The sequence below is a fragment of the Apaloderma vittatum genome, unplaced genomic scaffold (genome assembly GCF_000703405.1).
Source record: "Apaloderma vittatum isolate BGI_N311 unplaced genomic scaffold, ASM70340v1 scaffold5846, whole genome shotgun sequence".
NCBI classification, from domain to species: domain Eukaryota; kingdom Metazoa; phylum Chordata; class Aves; order Trogoniformes; family Trogonidae; genus Apaloderma; species Apaloderma vittatum.
Genome location: NW_009722325.1, coordinates 56,017 through 82,997, shown reverse-complemented (window position 1 = coordinate 82,997; position 26,981 = coordinate 56,017). Strand labels below are relative to the sequence as shown.

The 26,981-nt window shown below is 45.2% G+C and overlaps 1 protein-coding gene across 1 annotated transcript in view; it reads left to right on the top strand.

Annotated features, from left to right (window-relative positions):
• Nucleotides 1-4,418: 4,418 nt before the first annotated feature.
• The window catches only part of F13A1 (coagulation factor XIII, A1 polypeptide), a 56,146-nt gene continuing 33,583 nt past the window's right edge, over nt 4,419-26,981 (top strand). Inside the window, exons 1-3 of the mRNA XM_009871733.1 lie at nt 4,419-4,564; nt 10,083-10,271; nt 20,986-21,237. Of these exons, the coding sequence (XP_009870035.1) occupies nt 4,426-4,564; nt 10,083-10,271; nt 20,986-21,237 (580 nt within the window). The 5' untranslated portion in view covers nt 4,419-4,425. The remainder of the gene's footprint in view (nt 4,565-10,082; nt 10,272-20,985; nt 21,238-26,981) is intronic.

Genomic DNA, 26,981 nt, shown 5'->3' with positions numbered 1-26,981 from the left:
TCCTGTGTTCCAGCTTGTACCCATTGCCCCTTGTCCTGTCATTGGGCATCACTGAAAAAAGCCTGGTTCTGTCCTCCTGACACTCCCCCTTTACATATTTGTAAACATGAATGAGGTCACCCCTCAGCCTCCTCTTCTCCAAGCTGAAGAGACCCAGCTCCTTCAGCCTTTCCTCATGAGGGAGGTGTTCCACTCCCTTCATCATCTTTGTGGCTGCGCTGTACTCTCTCCAGCAGTTCCCTGTCTCTCTTGAGCTGAGGGGCCCAGAACTGGACACAATATTTCAGATGTGGCCTCATCAGGGCAGAGTAGAGGGGCAGGAGAACCTCTCTTGACCTACTGGCTACTCCCCTTCTAATACACCCCAGGATGCCATTGGCGTTCTTGGCCACGAGGGCACATTGCTGGCTCATGGCCATCCTGCTGCCCACCAGGACCCTCAGGTCCCTTTCTCCTGTGCTGCTCCACAGCAGGTAATATTTTTAAAAAGGGAGGAAGTCGCCCAGTTGCAGAGCTTTACAGTGCTCAGCTGCTGCCGAGGAGTGCTTGGTGTAGCTACAGCGGCGGTAGGCAAAACATCTCTCCCATCCAGCCCTTGGCATGCAGCACAGCAACCCATTTATGTGAGCACCTGGCTGATCAGTTTGCTTGTGACAGATCTTGGCACACCCTCCCCTCTGGCTGTAAAGCTTTACTGACTCTTGTGTTTTGCAGGATTTTATTTTTTTTTTTTTCTCCCCCCACAAACCGTTGTCTGGCATGGGAGGATTTGGAACAGAGTGATGCTCTCTCTGGTGACAACAGGAAACTGCATTTTGGATAACTCTGTGGTACAAGCTTTACAGCCATTTAAGGGCTTTTCTGTGGCAATTAGGAGGAAGGGCTGTCCCATCATCCAAAGTTCACTGCGGTGGGAAGGGTGCCTGTGACTGCAAAGGTCTTTGGCAAGACCCAGGAGCATCTGAAGGCTGCCTCTGAGAAATGGGCCATGGGCTCATGGCTCCCCACAGAGTGCAGTGCTTCAGGAAGCAGCGAGTGCTCCTTCACCGGTCATCCCAGTGCATCATTCATTAAATATAAGGCCCTACAGGAAAATCAGGGTTTTGTCTTCTCCGTGCCTCCTCCTGCATCAGGCGTGACGTCAGTAGTTTCAAACCATGGAAGTTAAATTAAGGCCAGCGCAGTCTAATAGGCAGGGGAGAGCAAATGCTCAGAAGTCAAGGTAATGAGAAAATACCTGCCATCTGGAGCTGTCATAAGCACGAATTTACATCACTCCCCACCAAATAAATAAATTACAGCCTGCAGAACTCGACTCTCCCTGAATGCAAGGGCTTTGCTCCTCCAGCTACAGCCCAAAATTTTGGCCTTTCTGTTTTCCATGAGGGCTTCTGCCGAAAGCCCCGGCGAGGTGTGCATGGGCACAGGGGGACAGCTGCAGCATCTGGCTCTTGCAGCAGAAATGGCAGTGGTGGGATCTGTTCGGCTGCATCTGCCCGCGCCCTTCCTCACTCTGACGGAAAGTTTTCCTCCCAGCTCTGACAGCAATGCCGCCACTTGGGGAAAGCACATGACTTCCTCAGGAGATGGCGTTTATTCTTTGTGTTGCAGGCCTCCAGCAGGCATGGCATAGAGGCAATGTTTGTATCAGTTTTTGTAATGTCGCCACAGCAGCTGCAATTTTGGGAACTGAAGTGCTGGCTGGAAATGAGAGGAGAGAGAGAGAGAGATGCAAAGCGTGCTACGCCACGTAGAGATCAGGATGGAAAGAAAAAGAAGAAGAAGAAGAAGAAGAAGAAAAAGAAGAAGAAGAAGAAGAAAATCAGCAACCAGCCTCCTCCCCCTCATTGTATTCCAGGGTGCCAGGGGTGCTGCTTGCTCTCCCGATGGTTACCACAGGGCCCATCTGCATGGAAGTGAGTCAATGGAAACCACAGCTCGGGATGCGGTGATGGGACCAGATCTATCCCTGCAGCGTGCTTGCTCTTCTGGAGGAGCAGGGCAGGGCAGTCCCCTGGTTTAAGTGGCCTTCCCTACGAGATGCTACATTTGGCTATGAGACAGGGTAGTACCATGCTCCCGTGTGGATGGCGAGGCTGCCTCCAGAACCGCTGCAGCCTGATGCTGTGCCTCAGTGACCTGCCCTAGCAGGCTCATTATCCTGGCTACAACACACCAGGGTGGTTGCTGCTCCCAGGTCCCCAGCTGACATCTCTGCCCTACGCTCTGCAGGTGTCCTGGCTTATGTCTCTTGCTGTGGCTGGGAAATTCCCAGGGAGCCAGGATGGGGGTCCTGTCTTCCATATAACTGACTTGCTGCTTCCCATCACAGCAATGTAACATGATTCTCTGCTCTTCTGTCTCCTGGCTTGATTTTGATGGTGTTTAGCCAGCATAAGTTTGAGGCTTCACTGATGCTACAGGCCTGGAAGGCACAGCTGGCTGAGAGAGAGTGGAGACCTCTTGCTGTGTCTCCTTGCTCTTTCATCTGCTCTGCAACTGAGGCAAATAAGTTCCCATGGTGGGGGTCCCATGTGTGTAAGAGGGGATCTCCACTGCCCATGCATGTTTTTAATAAGTGACTTGTACCTCTACTGCCAAACAGCAGCATCTGGCAGGACAGTGGGCCTGAATTCTTCATCGTACACTGATTTTTCTCTATGTAACTTCACTGGTTTGTGGAGTTATGTCTGACAGAGGAGGTGTCGCGCAGTCACCAGTTATCATAGAGCTTGGTGAAACTCAACAAAGTTGACATGGAGTTAAAATGCTTCCACCAGGTACTGGCCCAGTCCCCAGTTGTTAGCTGATGCACATTTTGTGCAAGAAGTGAAGGTCATTTAGCCCAAAATATAGCTGTTTGATGCAAAATACCTTCATGCTCCTGACAAGGTCTCAAGAGAAAAGTCCTGTGCTGGGCCAATAACGAGCTCTCAGTATCTGTGTGTCCCACAGTCCTCTGAAAGGATTGCTGAGGCCCCTGGCAGGGAAACTCTCACTATATCCACCAGAGAGTACTCAGAAAAACAGAAGCTGAAATTGCATTGCAGGTACCCTGAGGTAGAGATACCATTAAAGTCTGGTGACATGGTGAGCACGGCTTCCTGGGCATATCCCTTGGAAAATCCCCTCCAGTCTCCCACTTCATATGCCTTTGTGCCATGAGCAGTTCTACTCCACCTCACTAAAAAAAAAATAATTAAACTCCACTGCCCAAGCTGTTACTTAGCCCAAGTGCCCTTGGTGGGCAGGATTGGGGTAAGACAGGCAGAGAGAGGGAGAGAGTAAGCAAAGACGTGTGAGTAGTGGCAGCAGACCCTCCGAGGTGGTGTGGGGAGGGCTTGTCAACCCTTTCAGCGCTGTCGTATTGCAAAAGGAAGGAGGAGGGTATACAGAGGTTACTTAAAAGCACCCAACTTTTCCCAGGCTTCTATTGCACTTCTGAAATTCTGCAAGGGAGAAGGAAAAAAAAAAGACTATCTGAAAAGAAGGTACCCTTGCTAACTGAAAAACTTCCTTTAAGAGCTTACTGCTATTAAATAATTGCTGCATTTTAAATTGCTTTTTTCAGAAGCTTTGGGAAGAAGTTGTGTTCTCAGCCATGAATATTTTCTTAGGAGGACAGCATGGCTTTTTCATTGCTATATGCTCACACTGAAATAGATGTGAAAGCAGTTTTGACTAGCTCAAAGAGAAGTCTCTGATCAGCCTACATCTGAGATTTCCCCTAAGGTTGTTAGTGGGAGAGAAATAAGTGGATAAGTGCTTTTTTCTTTTCTTTCTATCTCCATCCCCCCCCCTTTTTTTTATTTTCTCTCTTTCTCAGAAGTGAATTGTCTGGGTGCACGAGTTAGCCCTTTACATATTGGGTGTTCGTGGGCACAGAAACAAAAATACAGTTTTCTAGGAACTGTCTAGAGACTGTTGTAGGCTGTAGTATTTGGGATGATTGCAGTGTAACTTAGAATTCATTTTTATTAGGAGGAGGTAGTATGTGATGTGCTTTCTGGAAATATAATTTGCTATTTTGGGTTCAATAATGCTGTTTTCGAGAGTGGGAGAGTGAATGATTTTCCAGCTCTTTTACCTGAAACTCCTTAATGTTTTTAATGTCTTGCTTCTCCTAGGCAAATATTTCTGCGTTAGGCTTCCCTCTCCTTCGCCCGCCTCCTTTCCTCTCTTATTCATGTGTTTTGACAAACACAAAATGCTTTCCAATCCTTAGAGAGCTGTACTCCATCATCAGACTGATGTTTGCTGCCTCTCAGTTTTTATTTATGTGAGTCTGAAAATGTGTAGCTCGCTGGCACCCCAAACTGGTTTTGATTTCTCCCATCTTACGTGTGCCATGTTGGCTTATGTTTGCCTTTTCCTTTCCTTTCTTTCAGGGTATTACCACATTTTTAACCCAGGACGTCTGAAACAATGACCACCAACGAGGACAAGAGGAACCCTCCTCTGAATGGGAGAAGAGCCTTCCCATCAGACAGCTCCAATGATGAAGAAAATGAGGTCCCTGAGATGGAGGCTTTTGGATTGATACCTAGAGGATTTAATCCAAAAGGTACCGTGTCCAATTAAGCCAAGAGTCTATTTTTAAATCTTCTATACTCACCTCTGCTGAAGTCTGTGAATTAAAACCAGGCCACTTTTCTCCTTACATGTTTCAATCCCACATAGATTTTGTTGCTGCTCATGAAAAATTTTGCTAAAAACACCTGTATGCATGAAGACCCTCCCCTCTTAATGGCTCTTTGGTTTCTGACTGAAACTACTGCAACATGCTGGCTAGCAGGGAAAACTTTTGCTAGATGTTCAGCTCATAAAAATGAATGTGTGACAAAAAGGAATCCTCGTATTTTTAATTCTCCTCCTGTGAAAAATTCTTCAGTCATTTGTCTGGGGAGGCAAAATAATATCACGGCAGGGGACGGGCAAATCAAACCGCATTCTCAGTAGTTTGGAGTGAACCTGGAAAAAAATAGGTAAGATTTGGTTTAAAAACAAAAGAAGATTTTCTCCTGAAAGAGTCAGGCCAAAAAGCTAATGTCATTTTGTTGCTATTTGAAACAAACAGCAGAACTTCTTAAACGTGGCTACTCACGGTAGCCAGATGTAATAATACTTAGTGCTCATAAGGGATTTTTCATCCAGGGTTGAAAGGATGCTTAACAAACATTAATTACCACATTTTGCACATCAGGAAACAGGTAGAGATTTTAAGCGACAAGTTTAAATTTTTATTGCAAAGCGTTATTTCTGTAATCCTAATCATGTGCCTTAACCGCATGTGTGTCCCCCCCCCCATTCTAATGCACACACATTTCTTTAAAAAGCATCTCTCTAAAAATGCCTGAGCAAACCAACTGGCATGTTAAGGCAGTAGTAGAAACTTTGCTTGAACCTTTTCAAACAAGTCTAGCTCTGTGGGGAAAATAGGCGTGTTTATATTGTGAAATGCAGTGCAATACAGGTTCTGACTAGACATCATTTCAAGCCCAACATGCCCACAGAAGCTGGAGATGTGTAAGAGTGTGGGATACCTTAGAAGCAAAGCAGCCTATAGCTAAAGCCCACCAGTACCAGGGGAAAGATCCTACTGCTTTTTGATGTGCTTCACATCAGGCTCTGAATGAAGTTTGGTGCTGGTGGGGGGAAGCTTCTTGGTTTTCAGAAATGCAACAAAAGCTTAGGAATGTCGGGTCAAGTGAGTTGAGGCAGGAACCCCTCATCTGCTTAAGGTGATGCTGCTGGTGAAAAAACCAGGCCTTCTCCAAAGCAAGAGTTTGTGTGGCCATGGGATATAGCTGGCTATAGGACTGATCGAAAAATGAATTTTTGCATAACAGAAAAGCTTGTTTTGTACAGCTGCATCAGCTCTGCTGTGCAGTTCAGCTCTGAACTGCTTGTAGCAACAACATGCAAGGGCTGACCTGAAGAGAAGGGACTGCAGCAGCGTTCCTGTTCCAGTGCACATGAGCTGTGATCTAAGCCTATGAGACCTGCTGATGTAAGTGTGGTCACTGGATACACTGTTTTGGGGTAGGATGCTTAAATCGCCTGTCAGACCATGTTAAAGATTTACAGCCCGGTGGAGCTCAGACTGGGACTTAATCTTCAGGAACTGAGCCTGCCCAGAGCACTCACAGTGACGAGCTTGGGGGATACAGTGAGTATCTGCAGGTGGAGCACCACAGGGCTCTAGCACCACGAGCACATCCCTGCAGAGGACTGCTTGTGCCACCTCCTTCCCTTTCGGCTGCACACGTCTGCACTTCTGGGTTGTCCAAATATTTTGTAGTGGTTCCCACGTTTTGTTGCCATAACTCACGGAAGATACTTTTATCTGCTGTTAGAGCTGAGGTGTTTTCTAGCCTTTGTGGTAGGATTGTACACCTGCTATAAACATTTAAATGTCAGTGTCATCACCTGTGTCAGATCCACAGTCAACACAAAGCCACTCAGTGAGAGGAGGTGAGGGCATGGGTTGTCCAGAGAGGTGATGGGTGTCACTTCCAGCATGATCTGTACCCTTTTCTCAGCAAGCTGGCTGCAGGAACCAGCCACCAACTGGCTGTGGTAAGGAGTTACACACCAAGCTCACATCATTTAGATGCCTAAATTTAACTGAATCCTGCCCTTGATCTGTGCAGTGTAGGTGTCTACAGCTGAGCTAGTCACCCTCATTTCCCTTGACAGCCAACAGAGAGAAACAGGCATTTTTAGGGTGTGATTCATTTGACCTATTTTAGTTACTACTCTAGGATGAGGTAAAACCCAGTGCTTGACTAGCTCTCTGCTGACACCCGCTTCCATGCCGCTGAATCACAGCCAGAGCAAGTGGTGGAGGCTGCTGGAGACCACTGCCTCCCCAGCCGGGCCAGGGGGCCACCTGCTGTGGGAGCCCACTTGCCTGAGGGAGGACATGCTCAGCGAGGAGTATTCGAAGCCTCCCAAGAGCTTCTTCAGTTAAGAAGCCTGTGCCTCTGTGAACATGCCTGTGCTGTGTGCTTCCCCCCAGCTCTTCCCAGCCAGCTCATCTCACCGCAGCGGGTTACCAGTGGGCCTGGTGCTTACAGGGGCTCGGTGGGAGGACACAGCCCTGTGGACCCACAGTCTGCATGGTTCCCACGTGCACCCTCCTTTGCAAACTTGCCAGGTGATGGTGCTTCCTGTTAGTGAGGAAGTTAGAGTGAAAAATCACACTAATTGGTTTGTAATCCTGAGCCCTTTCTCTCTAGTCTTCCAAGACAACCTAATGTTTGAAGGCTGTTGTCATTTGAAAAACAGCTCAAACTTGTGCTCGTTTATTCCCATGCAAGCTTAATGTTGCAAAAGCTTTAAGAAAGCATCAGGCTGCTGCCTTTCGTGCAGCAAACCTGCTTGAGATAAACAGCAGACCAGGCTGTGGGCAAACCAACAAATGGACCCAACGGCACAGAAGTCCTCGATGGCCACCTGTCCCTCACAAGCAGACGAGCAGCAAGCTACACATCGCCTGGAGCATTCCTTTGGATTGCACCCTGGCGATGGTGTTAACACATCCCATTACCCTCCTCATGTTTTGTCCTCCATAATTACTATTACTGCAGTTAACACAAGCTCAGACACAGGTTATCTTCATCTGGCGGGCTCAATGTACCTTTTAACACTGAGAGCAAAAGTGAAATGTCTTTTTTGCAGATGTGTATGGCTGTGTTTTGACAGGAGCCATGTAAAGTCCCGAGATAAAATGAAGAAAATGCTGAACTGATAGTCCAGGATGGATTAACTTTTCACTTTCTTAAAGGCGTTTGCATAAAAAGGAAGGGCAGTATCACCGTTGCTTTTATTTCAGGACATGAGATGAAAACACATAGAACCCTCAACTCCATTTTTATGCCTCCTCTGAAGAAGGGAGAAGCTGAGCCAAACTTACTGATAGCTTCACCCCACACAGAGCCCCAGGATATGCAACTTTTACATGCAGTGCTTTCAGCCTGGGGGAGGGATTGGGAGAAATAATGAGGAAGACTGTCCTTACTTCACCCTGCTTTGGGAAATTCCTGCCTCATGTAATCTAATTGTGAACTTTGTCAGCATGACTGTGAGTGTCCATTGGTAAGTTTTGCAGGGAGAGAGGCAAAGACATGCCTCACTTCACAGGGGGCAATGAGAACGATTTCTGAGCAAAACACATTTAATGTTTCACACAAAACCCACCTCTGTAACTTCAGCCAGTGCTAAAGCTAGTGCGGATCTACAGAAGTTATTCCGGAAGCCTGGCGAATTGAGCAGAGAATAACAGTAATGTTGCCATGGGGCTTTAAACCTGCCTCAGGATTGAACAGGGTTTTCCAGTCTTTCCTCAGATTAGGGTTAGCAGGAGGCAAATGGTTTTGGGTTCAGCCGTCCACAGCTTTTCCAGGAAGGTATCCTTATCTTATTGTGTCCTCAGGCTGTTTCCTTCTGCATCCCAAAAGGCAGTGCTAGGTAGCTGGTGGTGACAGTGCAGGAGTGGGACCTGCTCCTTATTTCTCTCTCTCCCATTAGCTGTGTCCCAGAGCCCAGACTGGGTAGTTGGCTGGGGCAGGAGAAGGACCACACTGGTGTCCACTGGAGTTGCTGCCTGCAGGGCTCTGCTAATGCCTTGAACACATCCCTGCGGAAGGGCAGGGCTAATGCAGAAGCTGCCGTAGCCTGGAGGCTACGCACCGAGAGGGAGCTGCTCTGCTGCTTGTCCAGAGCCGGCTATTACACACCCTCTCTGTGCCTGCCAAGGAAAAGCAGAATGCAAAGCTGTTTTCTGAGCTCCTGAGAAATGGGTGGTGTCCAGCCCTCAGTGACTTGAGTATAGGACTCATTTACAGAGCACATCGCTCCATAGCAGGCCGAGTCAGCTGCGAGTACACACAGCTCCACCAGCTGCTGTAAACGTGCACCTCTCTCTGCCAGGCATGAGTCTGGCTCTGGCATTATCAGTATAAAATGCAGATATTGGCTAGCTTCTAACTGTCAGCACCTGGAAAAGCAAGCTGAGAGCTGCAAACCAAGTTTTATTTCTCTCTCTCTCTCCTGGTGGTGAGCAGTAATGGTCCTCCCGGCAGAGGTTTTGTGATTATCTGCCCAAGCATGCAGGTGAAAGAGTGATGTCCAGTTCATTTTCAAGTGGCTGCTTGTTGTGTGAGAAGACTCCGACTGTGAAGATTGCCAGTATGGTACAGTCATGTACCTTGTGCTGACTCGAAATGTTTTTGGCTATCCCAGAGCCACGCCATGCTGGTCATTAGCTGAGCAGACAAAACTTCTAGCAGTGGTAGGCTATAGCCCTTTAGACAGCCCTCATCTGAAGAGAGTGGAGTTCTGCCTGTGCATGTTATAGATACCTACTGCTGTGTGCCTGTAACTCTATGCTGTAATTATATACTGTAATGTTATATTTAGTTTTCATAAGAAGACACTAATAGCAGTGGAGGTGTACTGAGAAGCTGAGTCTAGACACATACAGTACACCAAAACCTTATTTAATACAGACAATCCAAGCTCTCAGCTGAATACAAAGATCATTAACTGCCTCTCAGGCTCTTCAGCACTTGAGAGTAGTAATGCTTTGCAAATGTTAATGTATTTAAGCATCACAAAACCCCTGAGTATTTGCATTTTATAAATGGAGGGCTGCAAGAAAGGAGACACTAAGCCACAGCCATCAAAGGCCCACCAATGGTACTGGTAAACTTACATCAGCGAGACCCAGACTTAACGAAAGCTGATACTGAAGGAAAGATGGAGTCCAGCTCTCCTCAGGAACATTCAGCTTTCCACCCTTAGCAACCTGCTCTTTCTGCGATTGGTTTCACTGTTCACTAGGAGCCTTGGAGCTTCTGTGACAATAGCAGGTGGATAGAGAAATGTCAGTCCTCAAGTCCCTGCTTATCCAGAAGGACGTAATCCCCAAACAGAACCAGTGTGCTCCGTTGTATGGTGCTCCTTGACGAGACAGTGCTGGGGTGGGGAAGGACAGAGCATCTAATGATGTTGGTACCGTTATTGCCATTCCTGCACACTGACTTCTTCCCTCCCTGCTCATTTATGGATCTCTGCAGACTACCTTCGTGTTGTGAACATTCATATGTTCAAGGAGCCCCATGAAGTCAACAAGCAGCAGCACCACACTGACAAGTACTACAGCCCCAAGCTGATAGTGCGTCGGGGCCAGCCTTTCCAAATCCAGATTGAATTCAACCGACCCTACAATCCAGAGGTGGACCAATTTTGGCTGGAATATTTGATAGGTAAGTACCTAGCAGCAACTGTGTCCTATCAGCAAAATAATTTTGAAGAGTCTCTTAGCAACACAGTGGTGCTTAATGGCTGGGTCTTTTCCTATTACAATTGATAAACCATAAAAACGGGCTTAACCACGGGCAAGAAAGTGCTTTTCTAAACGGGCTGAATCCTTACTGGAGAAAGTCAGCAGAATTGCTTGTGACAGAAGGAGCCATATTTGGGGCTTTCTGTTTAGCAAGAAGCTATACTCAGTTGAGCTTTCAAAGTTATGTCTGATTAAAGCTGTATGGAAATGCTGAAAGGTAGGTGGAACGGGAAACATCTTTTATTAGCATTTAGGAGATGTAGAGAGGAGAATCTGTTTGAGGTGGGAAACATGACTACATATGAACTGGGATAACAAAACAGTGAGTACTCAAGGTGGGAAAATGACACAGGGTGGAAGAATAGGAGGCCTTACAGCTTCACAGCTTGCATTTATAGCCAGCTCTGTAACAAGGGAGAAGGTTCTGAGGTTGTAGCTTTGGACCAGAGACTTACTCGAGGCCACATCAGAGGCTTTCTTGATTTATGGCAAAAAGAGCAAGAAAGTACTTTTCTTCTCACTGGAAGATCTTCATCAGACGTCCAGATCCTAAGGTACCTCTTGGCTTATTGAAGGTACAGGACTAGAGAGGGGCATGACCTCACTAGAGAACGGGGAAAGCAAGAACGAGAGTGGGGCTTCCTGCTCCAGAGATGGCCCCACCAAATGCTGCTCCCTACGTCACAGCTCCAGGAAAGCCCCAGCTTCATTTAGTGTGAGCTGGGAGTTTCTATGATAACACTTTAATATTCCCCTTATAAACTCTTTAAGGTAGGTTTGAATTGATGTTTTAATTTACTTTCCTGAGAGATGCAGTTCTGAAATTTGTAACATTGATTTTTTTTTTTCACCCACCATTGAATTATGATGATGTGGCCATTTATTAGATTTGTTACTTCTTAAAGCTAGATAGGCATTTATTTCTTAAACGTATGTGCAGTGAAAAGGTTACTGTCTGCACTTTTTTTTCATGGGTCTCTTCTTTCTAATTTAAATTAGGGTTGGGAGGCATGTTATGACAGTCCAGTGAATGATTGGCTTAACAGCCACAAGTGCCTTTAAAAATTTAATATGCATAAATATCATTAGTTCTTTGGGGATTTAATTAAATTCAAGACTGTTCCCTTAATCTTTATATGTTTAAAACAAACAGCTGTAGCAAGAAGAAGTGGAAAATGGAACATTTGTTTTTTATTGCATTGTGTGCAGTTTGCATTTGTTTAATCAGAGATTCCACACTGGAAGAAGAAATTTAACACTTCTTTTGACATTGCACAGTTCATTTGGGAGAACATATTCACTTATTTTCCTATTGCTCTTTCCTAACACATCTGTCCACGGTTTGTACCTCAAATCTCTAAGCATGGATAAAATTCCCCTTATCCTCAGCCACTGTAGGAATGGGGTTAAAAGCAGCCCAAGCCAGCGGAGGTTTGCAACAAACTCAGCTCTAAACGATTACTTCAGAGTCAACCCAGAGTCCTGTGGTTGACTTCTTCCTGTTCGTCACTGCTACTGTCCCTTCTGTGCAATGGGCATGGTAATACTGATGTCCTGGGTGTGGTGGCTGGCAACCCGCTGAAGGGAAGGGCTGGATATACACAAGAGCATACAATGCTATTGCCTTCCCCTGCTTTTTTAGTGTCTGCTTCTGTGGACACCACTGCCCTCTTGCTACAAGGAGTTTAGCTCACAGAGATTCAACTGGGAGAAGAGATGTTTGAGCTCTTCTTCTAGGAACTGGTTAATACTCAGTGCTCCACAGTTGTTTCTCTTTACAGACAGGTGGTGAAAACAGAGTGAGGTTGTTCTCAGAGGTTCTCAACAGAAAGCAAAACGAGAACAGTCCGCAAAGGAGAAGGAAGTTATTCTGAGATTATCTGCTTGACTCTTACTACTTCTCCTTTTAGTGGCAGGTCCAGTGTTTAATGCTCTGGACACCAAGTGCCCAATGTTTCAGTTCTTTCCTCTCAAACCTTTTGTTACGGGGTGATGCGTCCATTTTCCTTCATTTCTTTTCTGTTCATCTGCCTGAAGAGCAGGCATTCACCTCTTGTAACACCAGCTGCCTGAAAAACAAAGCTCACTCCAAAAGCTGTTGCCTGGGATGTTTCGGTGAGGAGAGGAGGGAGGCAGGTACCTCCAGCTGGCAGTTCAGCCCTGCTGCCTTCAGATGGGATGAACTCCCTTTTTACATTCTTTCTTTTTTGTTTTTTTTTCTCCCTTTGTTGACTCTCTCTCATAGACCAGGAGGTGAATCCTGCCCTTTGGTACTGTCAGGCAGAGGCTACACTTAGGGACTGGCTCAGACAACAGCTGTACAGCAGAGACAGAGCTTGAGCTCAGAAAAGCTGTTTGCACTGAAACAAGGGGTATGCCTCCTAGGAAAAAACAGAGTTTGAGAGATTAAAGTGATGGTCGCACAGAAATATTGGCAGGTTGTTGTAAAATGACCTTTCCAAGGAGCTCTCTGTGTGCTTGTGCAGTAGGTTTCAAACAGTGCAGCAGAACTATAGAATAACCTAGGCTGGAGGGACCTCTGGAGGTCTTATCTCCAAGCCCTTGCTCAACGGAGGTCCAGCGCACTCCAGCTGCTCAGAGCCTTGCCTGGGGGACAAGATTTGGGTATTTCCAAAGGTGGGGAGGTTACCCCAACCAGCATGGACCAGGTTGTCCACAAGCTGTAGAATTTTTGGGATGTTTCAAGGTGCAAAGTTACTTTTGGGTAGGAATGTCTGGTCTTGGCTCCAGGGGGATTCAGCTAGAGCTGGGAAAACTCACCGTCTCTCTTTTGCAGGGCAAGTAGAGACTGCTTAATTCTTCTAACTGATAATGGATCAAGGCTACCTGGGACAAACGCTTCTTGTGTTATGTGAAACTATAGCTGAAACACTCACAGAACAGACTTTCTTAAAAATAAACAGCCTTTTTTAATCCACAGTCTATTTAAAACCATTCATACAGTGTCTAGAATTCATGAGATAAACTGTATGAACAAATATTTATATGTGTAAATATAAAAATAATTCACCCCACCCCAAACTCTTGAAAGTCACTTTTACTGATATTTGGTGGTTCCTTATGACTTAAGTCCTTTTTGCTTTAACAGACTGTTTTCCATAGAGTCCTCATCAGTGAAACTGGATGAAGTGCTAACATGTGAAGTATTATAACTCAGTTTTGCACATAATGCTTCATTAAATAAGGACCGTACTTGTCTGCCAAAATACAGAAAACAATGAATGTGCCAAAAAATCCACATGGAAAAATATCCACTTATAAAGAGTAATGGGATGTTATTCCAGTTCTGATGTTGGACTGTAGCCCTGCCTCAGTACCTGTGGTTTGGGAGCTGCTCCATCGCCACATATTTCCTTCCTCGCAGCCCATTTCCCGGCTTTAATGAGAGGAAAGGTGAGCATCTACCCTTGAGAAATACTCATCTTGTTGGTCTGGGGTTGAGATGAAAGAGCTACGAGAGAAGTGTAAATGATGTGCTTGCATCCAGTTCTCCACAGCGGAAACAATTTTGGTTTGCTTGGAGCCCCAGAGAGCCCAAAGGAGCCAATGACTCCTTCACTCATCTTGATCTCTCCTGACTATTGCCTTTGTAGTGGTGGGGGTAATTTGTGCTGCTCTTGGCTTTCCAGAGTGTGGGGCTCAGCCTGGCTGAGTGTGGCTCCTGCACCTGGGGCAGCCAGTTTGGCACAAGTGCTGCAAAGTTTCCACCATCACCGCTGAGCTGGCAGTGATTTCTCTGAAGTGCAGATCTATGATTAGATGGCTTACATGGCCTTCAATCTTGCTTTTAGTAGTAGTTTCCTGTACATGGCTGTAAATCCTTGAGTGGTTGATGACTTTATATGGTGCATCCCTGCTCTAATGATATATTCTACATCCTCATAAATTGTTATCTGTTTGTATTTCCCTTAAATGCCTTCATAAATCCATATATACTGGTCTAGCCTTAAATATTATTATGAACATTTTATTCATTGTCATACTTCTGGAATGATCATAAATCCCAGTCCTCTAGGCTACTATCACCTTTCCATACGTGTGCTTGTGTGGACACTCACACAGCCATCCATATGCACTCCTCAGCCTTCTATAAATCACCAGGTTTTGGCTCATTTTTCTAGTCTTCCCAGGCCTGGTCCAGAGGAGCAGCTAAGAACAGATATAAAGGTGTTAGAGCTGATCCCATGTGGCTTATTTAGGTGATACCAAATTCTCACTTACAGTCCAGGGAGTATCTGAGCACAACTAAATCACCAGGGGTCTGTTCAGGACATCCATGCCCAGGATCAATGGAGCTCTTCATACTGTCCTACAGTGTCCACAGCCTTTCACTCATTTTACAGCAGTGTGGGGCCATGGGTTGTTCCAGGAGGGTTGAGGTGTTATTCCTTTTGTGAGACAGCAAGTCTCTCTCAGTGGGAAGTATTGCTAGCCCCTGCTGTCACCTGTCCTCCTCAGCAGCTCTGGGGTAGGGCAGGTGATAGCTCGTGGAGTGGCTGGGACATGAGGTGTCCCTGGCACCTCGGATGGGATCTTGAACTGAATTCTGTCTCTGGGAAAAAGTTGCTCATTGGAAAAAATTTAACCTTGACTTTTTAGGACCCTTCTTGGCATTATATAAGAGCAATTAACTCTAGAGCTGGGGACAAACTCTGTTGGTGTTGGTACGTATCCCAATGCTGAGGGTTTATTAAATCACTATGTCCCCATTTAACAAAGAACTACAAAAATTGAACAAAGATAGAGAAACACCTGATGGTCTAAGCATAGAGTTTAGAAGAGACAAAGAATAATGTATTAGCAGTGGAACGCATTTCCTAGAGATTGCCTCCAGAGATGAAAACTGTTTGCCGGATCTTAGCAAAAAACAAACCTCTCCGCTATCTCAACAAAGACATTGGGGTGCATTTTTCCTCCCCTCTGGAATTCACAGCCAAGCCCTGGATGAGCAGAGAGGAAAGAGTCCCTCGAGGCAGTTGGTGAGTGTAGTATTTTACGCAAAGGAATCCTTTTGCACTGTTGCAACAACATCAAGTTGCATCAAGTGTCATGTAAAATCTAGCTGTATTTTTAAATTGTTTTAGTAGCTAAGGTGCATGACTCTAACGTATGTTTCACAACTGCGAAGTACTAGAAACATTCCCTCCTGGGACTGAGTAGTCAAATGTTAAGGATTCCCTAACTGGAGCCATAAGCAAAAATTATTCAAGATATTTGGGTTTCCTGCATTTCATGTATGCAGCACTTCTGAAGACAGTGGGATTTGAGAGTGAGGGGAACCCAGATATGATATGAAAGCAGTGGCTTGAAGACATTACTGGTTTTTTTTACAAATTTTCTTTCTTCTTCTTGCTTGTTTTGATTGTTTGGGATTTTATTAAAGCACTTCTTCTCTTTTTTCTTTGTTTTACTTTTTTCTTCTTCTTTTTTTCTCCTCTCCTTCCTTCCTTCTCATCATCCTTCTTTCCCTTCTTTTCCCTTTTTCCCTTTCTCCCTTTTTTCCTTTTTCCTCTTCTGACATTTGTTGTCATTATTCATGGTGATTAGTAAGGCATGATCCCAGTATGCTAACACCCGTCCCCAGGCTGCTTGCTGCAATAAGGCTTACCTCTGCTACACAACTACTGTGTTTGTGGCTTCCAACTCAAATTTATTTATCAACCTATCACAATTGTTATACTTCCAGGACTGGCATTGAAATAGATTCTTTACCCTTTGTAAGAGTATAGCTAGGTAAAACAAATTAACCTAACAGGAAAGTTGTTAATCTTACTGTGTGTCATGTATGTCCCAAAGGGAGATGGCTTCCTCGAGTCCTTTAAAAAACAATCTTCTAAGGATTATTCCTAAAAAGACTATTGAGAAATAGTTTTGTTCACTTCCTTCTCTCTGAGGTATCCTGCTCTCATCAGGGAGGAAATGTCCACTGAAGCTCACTACACCTCTAATCTCTGTGCTACAAATTTTCTCTCCTCCCTGCCAAAAATAAACCGTCCTCTCATTCATGTAGGGCCTGTCCAAGAGCACCCATCTGTCCTTCCACTGGCTGTGCTAACAGCAATGTGTCTGTCCACTCGGGGTCAATGGAAAAACTCAACTAAATGGAGATAGTGGCTTCCAGGGACTGGGCACGGAAGGAGCAGATGTATCATCTGAGCAAGCCCTGTTAGTCACTGGTAAGGAACAGCAGCAGAATTGGATAAGTGGAGGAGGAGCGCTCGTGTTTTGCCGGCTGAACTTGCTGTACCTGTCTCTCACTCTCCCTCTCTGTTGCTGTAAATCCATCTCTGGTGTGGCAGTTTTAACCAGAATTAAACACAGCTTGCCTTCGTGCCTGATGGGCCCAGAGCTGACATGCTAAAGGGCTAAGGCATGTGTTAAAAATAACTCACTTTGAATGCACGTGTGACCACACTTCTGCTTTTTAGACAGTTCATTCCTTTCGTGCTGCGTAAATAGAATTTGGCAAGCTTTAACAAACAGTGCACTCTCCTTTTTGCCCCTGCCTACTGTTTGTGTGGTGGGGGCATCCCACATGTGCCCACATCCACACGTGCTTCAGTCATGGTGCCTTTCAGCATGTAGACCTTCACTCACATTCATTTACTTTCAAAGCCAGTGATGCAGCACTGAGGGAGACCTGAGCTCCTTTTATAGTGACAGCAGCTATTTTGCTTCTCTTTTCCTGGGTGCCTGGAAACCCCAGGAGGTGTAGAGCTGAGCTGCAACTGAAGTGAGCAGGAGTTTCAGAAGGCTGGCTTGGATAGCTATAAGAACTGAGGTGGGATAAGAAAGAAGTATCAAAGAGTTGCAGGCCTGTGTGTTGTGCAGCAGGGGAACTAGATATGTTTGTGCCGTTAAACCCTCTGTCCAAGGGAGGTTTCTGTAAAAATAATGTCTTCTGGCAGTATCCATAGCTCAATACCTAGCATTGAAATGCAGAGAATTGGAGACCCATGAGAAAGGGGCACAGTGAATTCTCTCCTGCTTCAAAGGCAGGACACTCAGCAGCCTTCATTCTGTGCCTGGTATCTTCTGAGCTGTAAAAGGAAACTATAAAAAATTCACCCTGTGATTGCTAGTAAGAGTGTAGCAACTTCCAGGCTTTCTGAATTCTCAGGCTGCATTTTCCCACTTCCATGGGAAAATCTGTTAGAGCAGAGAGGGGCATCCCGACAGCGTGATGTCACGTGACAAATTCATGTTTCACAGAGCAATTGGCTGTGAAATGTCCTCATGCGAGGGCTGGGGCCTCCTACACCCAAAGCACATGTGAGCATCGAGGAGTGAGGCAACCACCAAGAACTGGCTGCAGAGCGTGGTTCAGGCTGCCAGCTCCTGGAGCCGGAGAGAACTCGAGCCAGCTGATCCTGCTGGCAGAAGCGCCCTCCAGTCAGTGTAAAAAGAGTTTATCTTCTCTACACGTCTCCTCGTCCTAATATGCACCCAAACACCCTCCTGCCTCTCCGTGGGTTGGGTCAACACCAGACACCCTGCAGAGAGTGCTGTGCTCTGCCAGAAGTTCACAGGCTTTTGCTAATGAGTTGAATCTTCTTTCACAGAGACTCTAACTCATAGATCGAAATCACCACTGCATGTAATTTCTGAGAAAGGGCTATGAACCAAACCCAACTATGAACCAAAGTTGGCCTTACTTCTCTTCTGCAGCCAGAAACATGTTCTCAAGATGTAGATAAAAGCCAAAAGGCCAAGCCATCCTGAGAGGACTTCCCTGCGATGTTGATAAATACAGTGCAAAATCTACGTAAGGATTATATTGCCAGTGACCTTAGCATGTAATGACAAAGTTACTCAGCTTTGTTGTGCTCAAGTATCAAGACAACAGATGCGTGTGTATGAGACTAGCATGGCCAACGCTGTCAAGTGTCTAGATGTGTGATTACAATTCAGCTCCACAAGACCCTGTCAAAAATAACAATTCCCTTGCTCTTCCATTTGCATTTCAGTTTTTGTTTCAGAAGATTAGGGAATCTGTCCTCTCTTCAAAGAAAACATTGGGAATTGCTCTCTGCGCTCTTGAAGTCTCTCCCCATCTTCCCAGGCTTCCTCATGGGTTCGGGGTCTATGCAAACATTAGCAAGTACTGAACTCTTCTCATCTGTCAGGAGCAAATAATGTTCTCTTGTATTTACTGTTTATAATGCCTGCAAAGTATCCCGACTTGTAGGATATCCCTTACCTGGTATCCCTCTGTGTCTGCAGAGCTGCAGGCAATATCCCAGAGCACCTTCTCCTCACAGGCAAGCAAGACAGTGCAGTGACCTCTCTCTTACCACATGGGAGCAGCTGTGTAGGGCATGCACGGGCTCTGGGCTGAAAGGACCCTATGTACTCCTCAGCAGCAGCTACAGGTGCTCCTTTATCAAGCGACAGATACATTAGGGTGTCTTGTATCTTTGCATGCAAAAGGGACCTTTATCTGGAAGGGCAAATGGAGTTTTGCGTGTTAGGACTTCAGGAAAGTGAGAATACCAGAGGCTTGGTACTTTGCCAACCCTGCTATGATGTGCCAGGGTTTTCATAAGGATGTCTTGCAAAGGCCTCGTGCTCTCTTTGAGATCCTACCTGGTTCTTATAGGCAGATTTACTGGTGAGCTATTCTGCAGCCTCCCCGCGTGCGAGTGGTGCGCAGGGACACGGTGGTGCGGAGTCCCTACTGTGACACAGCTCCTTCTGTCCCTGAGCTCCTACACTGACATGCAGCTTCCAGTGAAGATAACAATGTCTGTTTCTAAACATGTTAAAATACCCATGTCTCCCCCCTCCAACCTTGCTGAAGGATGTAAAAGAGATATTTTTAAAAGTAGCCCTTGTTAGTGGTTTTCAAGGACATCAGTTCAATTACTTGGTTTGCTCTGCTGCTTTGTTTGCCTGGACTGCTTTTTTTAAAAAAACAATCATGTCAAAACTAGCAGCAAAATATCAACTGTAGAGGCAAGCTGGGTCATACCCAGTTGCACTGAAAAGAACAAGAATATGTTCAGCTCTCAGATTGCAATTGTTAGCAGACACAACTCTCATCTCTTTTACCTCTATAGGCTCTTCTCTCTTAGATTGTCTTTCCTTTGATGGATTATATTTGAAGTGTCCGGTGCTTTATCTTGTAGTGTGTTCTATTGATTTTGCCCTCTTATTCCAGTCCTTTATTCTTCTGTAGGTCTTTCCCTTCTGTTGTGTCCCTCTCCAATTCTGTTGCCCCCATGAATGGGTTTCACAGGTTACAGCATCCCTGACCAACAGGGCAAAGTGTGCACTGAACACCTGCAAAATGGATATTCATGTGCACCGAATAATCTCTTGGATGAAGCATAGTAGCCCCAGATTTCCTAAAAACACAGATGTTATGGCAGCTCAAGATCTTCTGATTCAAAGCTGGAGTTGTAGCAATATTCAGATCTAGGATTATCTCTACATCAGCTCTATAAAAATAAGTGAGCAGGAAAATCAACGCCCTTGTGAGTTTAATTTTGAAGTTCTTAAATAGTAGGAATGAAAAATATAGAAGCCTCTCTCTCTGTCTGCCATCGTTGCTTTTCATTACCCTATTTTTGAATGAGAGAGTCTGACTTTCAGCCTAAAATACGAAATGAAGAATAGATTTGAGAATGAGATAAAGAACTCAGCCTTCTCACAAATGTCTTTTCTGTCTACACTGCTGGTCGACTTCCAAATATAGTTTGGAACCTCAGGCCCTAAGGGTGGATCCTGACACAACTGTGAATCCTGGTAATGTATGTGTTTACACCTAGCCCATCCGTCTAGATGCTTTTTATAGTTGGCAGAGTAAAATAGGCTTCTCTGGGGCATGATTTCTCTTACTATGAGGTAGACTATCACGTGTGGTCCTTTGGAAGGGTGTCATACTTTGGGGCCCTTTGCTTGCAGAGAAAGTTTGGCTGTCCAGCCCAACTGTGCTCCTCTCTACCCTGGGTGTCCAGAGCTGGTTCCCTCTCTGTCCATGAGAAGTGGATGCTTGGGAGGAAACTGAGTGTTGCATATCTGCTGGTGGACCAACTTGTGTTTATTCCGTTTGTGTGGGCTTGCAGGACAGAACGTTTGATCTCTGCTTGTCAGCACAGTACTGCAGTGAGAAGAATGAAGTTCTGCTCTGTTAAAGAGCCCTGAAGCTGATGTCCGTGCCCCAGTGGGCACTCGCACGCTAGCAACAAGGGTGGTGCATTCATCTGAGCTAGGCAAGGGGCTATTACCTAAAGCTACTAACAGTATAGCCAACACCAAGGCAAGGAGCCAGCTTGAGTGCAGCTTGCTGCATTAGAATAACCAGCATTGAGCAAGGAAAGCCCTGGACAGCCCCTGCTCGTGATGCCAGGGCTACACTCCTGTGGCTGAAGCTTGCTGGGTGGGTAGGGGGTGTCTGTGCAGCCTGCCTGTTGAAAGGTGTTGCATGTATTCATGTGGCTGGATGGCCAAGTGACTGGATACTATGTGAAGCAATGCGGGAAGAAGATGATTTCCATCCACTGAAACTTGCCACCTCCATTGAAAATAGAAAAAGGGACAAAGGACTCCCAGGAAATTAAGAAACTACCAAAACAAGTTGAACATCTTCATCTTGTCTCCTCTCTTTCCAGGTCGCTACCCACAGCAAAACAAAGGCACTTACATCCCAGTCCTGATAAGTAATGTGCTGAAACCTGGCGAGTGGGGAGCCAAGATTATCCACAAGGAGAACAACTCCGTCCGCCTGTCCGTCATGTCCTCTGCCACCTGCATCATTGGGAAGTTTCGCCTGTATGTTGCTGTCTTGACCCCCTTTGGCATCCTCCGGACACAGAGAAATGCAGCAACTGACACTTACATCCTCTTCAATCCCTGGTGCCAGCGTAAGTACCTTATCAAAGGTTCACGCTTTCTGCTGCCGGGCTCATTGGGTCTTGGGAGGGGGTGGTCGAGGAAGGGGAGCTTGGTACCAAGTTGGTTAGAGACATGGCGGTTTGGATCTGAAAATTATATAGCAGCTCTGCCAAGAGGCAGGCGTTTGAGGCTGGGGAATATCCCCGTGTGTATCCAGGGCTCCGTGCCGCAGACCTGTGCCTGTACTGTAGCTGCACTTTGCAGTTTTATGAGGCCAAGCCTGTGTTTACCAGCTTGGCCAGTACGATGATGCTCTGTTTCTCATAGTAAATATACCCTAAGGCTTTTCTCTGAATTTGATAGGAACCAGCATGAAACTCCTGCTTGTGTGTACCTTAAACTGACAAGTCAATACGAGTGTGTGTTTTTCTGGGATTTGGTGCAGAGCAGAATGTGGCAGTGTCCACACTCTCTTGAGTGATTTCCTCACTTAGGATTGAATGTTTTCAGCTGAAGGCCTGCAGGAATTCCTTGGGAGCTGCTGCTCCTGCACAGGCTGGATGGAGTCAACCTGCTGTGGCATCACTGCTGGTGCCTTCCTGCCACTACATGACATTTGGCCTTATAACTTCCCCTTTAGTGGTGACTAATTACTGGCAATTGTGTCCTTCCGTGAGGAACAGAACATTTTGCAAATGAGCCTTTTTTTATAACCTGGTGGGCTGGGGAGAAATTCCTTTTTAAATTATTTTTTTAAATCTCTCTGGATCTCCAATAAAATCAGCCCTTATGCTGATGGAATTGTATTTTAATCAACGAACTCTTTTGTGTAGCTTTAACAAGAGGGCAGGGAGGACCGGAGAAGTTTGTCTCAGCCTTCTGACAGGCTGTAGCACTGTACCTCAGCTTCCAATACGTGTAAGGATCCAAGTCATACATATTACTACATATTTAGGTCACCAGCTAAGTTTAATGTTCTTCCACCACCCTTCCTTTATCTGTCAATTTTTTTTTTTACCAGAGTACTTGCATCAAATAATCTTGTACAAAACAAGGGCCATCCTACTGAGTGACGAGTAAGTTTAGCGTTATTAATAGAGTCCATTACTCAGCTGCACTACTGTCAGTACATCAAATGATTTGTGCTGAATTCATTATTTGCCCCTGGTCCGAGGGAATATAAGCAATGATTAGCTTATGCATTATTTAGGAAGATATATGTTAATGCTGAGTAAAGCAGAGTTAGTTAAATGGGAACAGGAGGGAAAGGCAGGGCCCAAGGCCCTGCAATGCCGTGAGATACTTCTGAAAGCAGCATAGAGGTAGGTACCTTAGAGCAGCACACTCAGAGTTTAGTCTGGGAGAGGAGGGAGAGTGTGTAACGGAATCATTGCCCAAGATGTGGCCTACTGGTGAGCAGACAAAACTGCTCAAGGTTTGTGAAGACATCATCAGGCTGTCACACCTCCAGCTAGCGAGGTACGATTCTCCACCCCAAGGTAGAGCATCCCTTGTCTTTAGTCCTGGGTATCGCAACAGCCCGTTTGTTAGCCAGCACGGTGACTCTGCAGTGGCTCAGCACCTCTTCGGAAAGGGATAAAACCCAAAGAAAAAGCTTCTTAAATTGCCTCAGGTTGCCTTATGGCTGCATTCAGCCCTAAAGTGGAGAAAAAATGTGGTGGGGGGGGCTTGGCTACCCCACTGTAGTGTGACTGGGACCACACAGGGTGATTCAAGGTTCCGGTCAGGGGGTGGGAAAGGGAAAATCCATCCTTTCTTCATGCCTCTATCCCCACCAGCCCTGTGTGCTGATGGTTCCACCCTTGTTCATGGTGCGTGGGTGTGTTGCTCTCCTGTGTCCCCTCTCCCTCATACCTGAGCCAAAAAGTCAGCAAGGTTAAAACCACAGCCTGGAAGATGTGCAGCAGTTGCTTCCAGCAGCAGCCAATGGTGAGGCTGATGGAAAACTCCGCTTCAGGAAAGCAGATGAGAGTCTCCGGGAAGAAAGGATGTGCTGTGTGCCCCCAGGGCCAGGGGGGCAGCTCGGAGTTGCCCAGAAAGACCGCTTTTTTGTCTCCAGCTTATGTGTTCAGGTGTGTCTCAGGACTTCAGCTCCTGACACTGCAGTTTTCATTTTCTGCATGTTTCATTTGGATTTATTCTCATTTCTTGCCCTGGCTTTTATGTAGCTTGGGCTAATTGGCTCTTCTATCTGCCTTTTCCCCACTTTTCCTTCTGTTAGAAAACCAGGAACTCATTCTCCACGCTTTATCTCCTCACTGGAAAAGACTGTTCAGTGGAATGACAAGAGGGTATAAAAACTCAGGCAGTTAAAGTCCAGAGAAAACAATCTCCTAGACTTTTTTGCTGGGTTAATAGCTAAGCAGAAAAGTCTGAGTGAAAGGCCTCATTAAAGAGAGAGAAGGCTGATGCCCTGAATGAATGGGGGTTGCTGTAGCAGGGAGCAGAGTATGGGCTCTGTCAGTGTCTAGTGCAGCTTTCTGACTCATCATTTTTGGCCAAATATCAGTGTGTCGGTATGAGCATTTCTGTAAGAGAGGCGTTTGTGCCTGTTCTTATTACTCCTTTTCTCACTGTAGTTCAGTTTTTGACATATCTCCCCAACAAGGGATGCAGGTTTTTTCCTGCTGTTTCAGAACAAGTTTGGATACTTTACCAGTCAAGCTACAGAATACTTTGCTTCCAAATCATCTGATGCTTTTGTAGGTTTTAATTCCCTTAGTTACTTTTAAGGCTAATCACCAAGAATACTTTAAAGATGATCCTGAAAAATTATATACACCAGCCCCAAATGTCTGGGAATTCAGCAAGTTAGTGGATTGAAATTTCAGATACTCAGGTGAAATTTGCATTACTTAATAATCAAAGTAAAGCCTGTGAGGAGAGGCAGCCTCCCTTCTTCAACCAGCTGACCTAGCTGCGAAAACCAGATGTGCTTTTGGGCATGCAGAGTCCTCTTCAGTTCTGAAAAAGAAGATTCAAATAGTAGTTAAGGATAACTTACTGGAGTTTAGCGTAACTCTTAGCAGTATCAGACTACATGAAAGCAGAGAAGGGCTCCTTTGATTAAGATACTGTGAGCAATTTCCACGGAGGTGCCGAGTCTGAGCAACTTTCTGCTGAGGAACGTTCGGCGCTAATCAGGAGAAGACCTTGCATTGGTTTGTGTGGCTCTCACACAGGTAGAGACACATAGTGTATCTCCGTAGGCTGCAGGTTCTGTGGGCTGAGGTCTGTGTTTCATTCACACAAGCCTCCTGTAAAGTGCGTTATAGTTAAGCAATGAAATATGTTGCAACTTTATCGAGTCGGTTGCACAATTCTTCTGCTTCAATCCACAAACTTGCTGAATTCCCAGACATTTGGGGCTGGTGTATATAATTTTTCAGGATCATCTTTAAAGTATTCTTGGTGATCAGCCTTAAATCATTCTGTGATTCTGTGAAATGTCCTAGTACAGTTTGAGGATTAGTAACATGTGGTCGACTTGGGACTCCTCTCACATGTTGCCAGTCATCCAGATTTGGCCCAGTAGCATTTCCTTGCATTTATAGCCAAATCTTAAATTTGATCTCTTGTATCATAGATTCCACATGGGTAAAACTCTGTTTGAATTTTACCTTTCATCCTTCTGCTACGTTAATATAGGCAAGCACCAGCAGCTTGCTGGTACCCCCATACACGGTAGGGTCCTCGCTCTCATTCCGCATCCCAAATTGAAAGGGCTATATGAGGCACTCCTCATGTCTTTTACAAGGAGCCTGTGTTCAGCGGGATTCCTTGCCTGCAGCACTGTCTTCACTTGAAGTGTATTTTCACCTTCCCCACCTTCAAACAGAGAAGCACAGAGGCTAATTTGATTCTTTGTAGCATTGCTAGTGTCTTAGTAATTTCCTAGGATAAAAGAAGGGGGTGAAAAAAAACACGCTAAACTGCTAGAGAAAAAGAACAAACAAAGCCAGCACATTTCTGTGGAATTCTTCTGTTTGTCAAATGTGAGCCTCCGCTTGCACAAAATAATTAGGAATTGTACTATGTAGAGCACGCTTAGCATCAAAGTAGTCACCAATGCCTCGTATTTTCTCCTAAACAGTCTCAAGGGTAGTGAATGCTGTCAAAAATCAAAGCAGCTGGCTCCTCCGTGAAACACAGAGCCCTTTTTACTTTATCAAAAAACACAAACATTTTAAAGTAATTGACAGAGAAATTAATCAATTTTCATCTGATTTAGCAAAGATCATGCAGTCTCAAAATAACATAAGCATCTTAATTGATACCAACCAGATCAATATTGATATTTTTGATCCCTGCAAGAAAACAACAGCTGTCAAGAAGGCATATGCACATGCTCGACTGAATGCTTAACCATACAGAAGAAGGTGTGAGTTCTTCAAAATGCATTCTCAGTACTATTTGTATGGATGTGCTTTAATAAGATCCAAAGCTCAGCGAGAGAATGCTTGTAATTTTTCAAACAGCAAATCAGGCAGATCCAGCCTAATGAAACAGAGCTTAGATGATCTGTAACATCTGCAACGCTTTTAATGGGAAGTTATGCAGAACTTGTTTAGAACTGGGGGCCGAACCTCAAAAGAATCATGTAATATGCAGCTTCTTAAGTATGAGAGTCCCTGCTGTCATAACTGACTGCAGCTTTTTGATTCACCGTAAAGTTTTAGCTCTCTATTTCACCTGGTTGCCTCTGAACATAATAAAACCATGATCTTCTGCTTTGTGCCTGGGTGCAGGTTGACTAGGTCATGGGTAGTGACAACCCTGTAAAGAAACTGATGGCCCAGTCCTTAGAAGCCAGGTGCATACCACCACCCTGCCAAATACAAAAGCAGGTTGCAAACCTGATTGCCTTAGGGAAAACCCAATAAAACTGTCTACTTCTCTGTTTGCTTGGATTCAGATGTCATCTGCAGGGCCTGTGTGGCAACCCTGTCAAAAGCTTAATGGCAAGCGCAGCTCTCCTCAAGTGCAACAAAGGCTTCTTACACCTAATGCCTGCTTCCCTGTCATCGCACACCAATGTGGAGGTCGTTGTGTTACATATCTACACATAATCCCTTCTGTATGTGTAGAAGAAAATATAAATACATCTTCAGAGGAAACAAAACTTACAGCCACGTCAGGTGTTGTAGATGGCAAAACCCTTCACCTAGCTGAAGCCAGTGGGAATTTTGCCATTGATTTTTTCAGAGGGCTCAGATTTTAGCTTATTTTGAGCCAAACTGCAGTTTTATGGGCAAACGAAGACACTCTTGAGGATGAGGTTTACAAGGAAGTAGAAATGTGATTTGCATTTCAACAAAATGCAACAAATCAATAGGCTTTTAAAAGTGAAGTTGTCTTCCAGAAATTTGTAGTGGGATGCTGAAGAAATCCACTATGGTAGTAGTAAGTGGTAGTTTTGTAATTGCCTCTATCAAACTATCAGAGATTATTTCTTCTCTTTAATTTGCTATCTGGTACCGCTTTAGTGATTTCCTCAAATTAATTAATTCCTGTTCTATTAGTTGTTAAGCTGTATCTCTTAGCCTCAAAATGCAAGTGCTGCACAGAAAAGAAATCCTCAAATATTCTAACATCACAGTATCATGACCTGCTTCATACTTGCCTGTAGACATCTGGATAGTTTCATGTCATTCAGGGTTATTTATGAATGTTAATAACGTGTTATGTACATACGCGAATCATGTTCTCAGGGTGAGGCTCCAAGCGTATGCTCTTGACTTTTGATATGAGA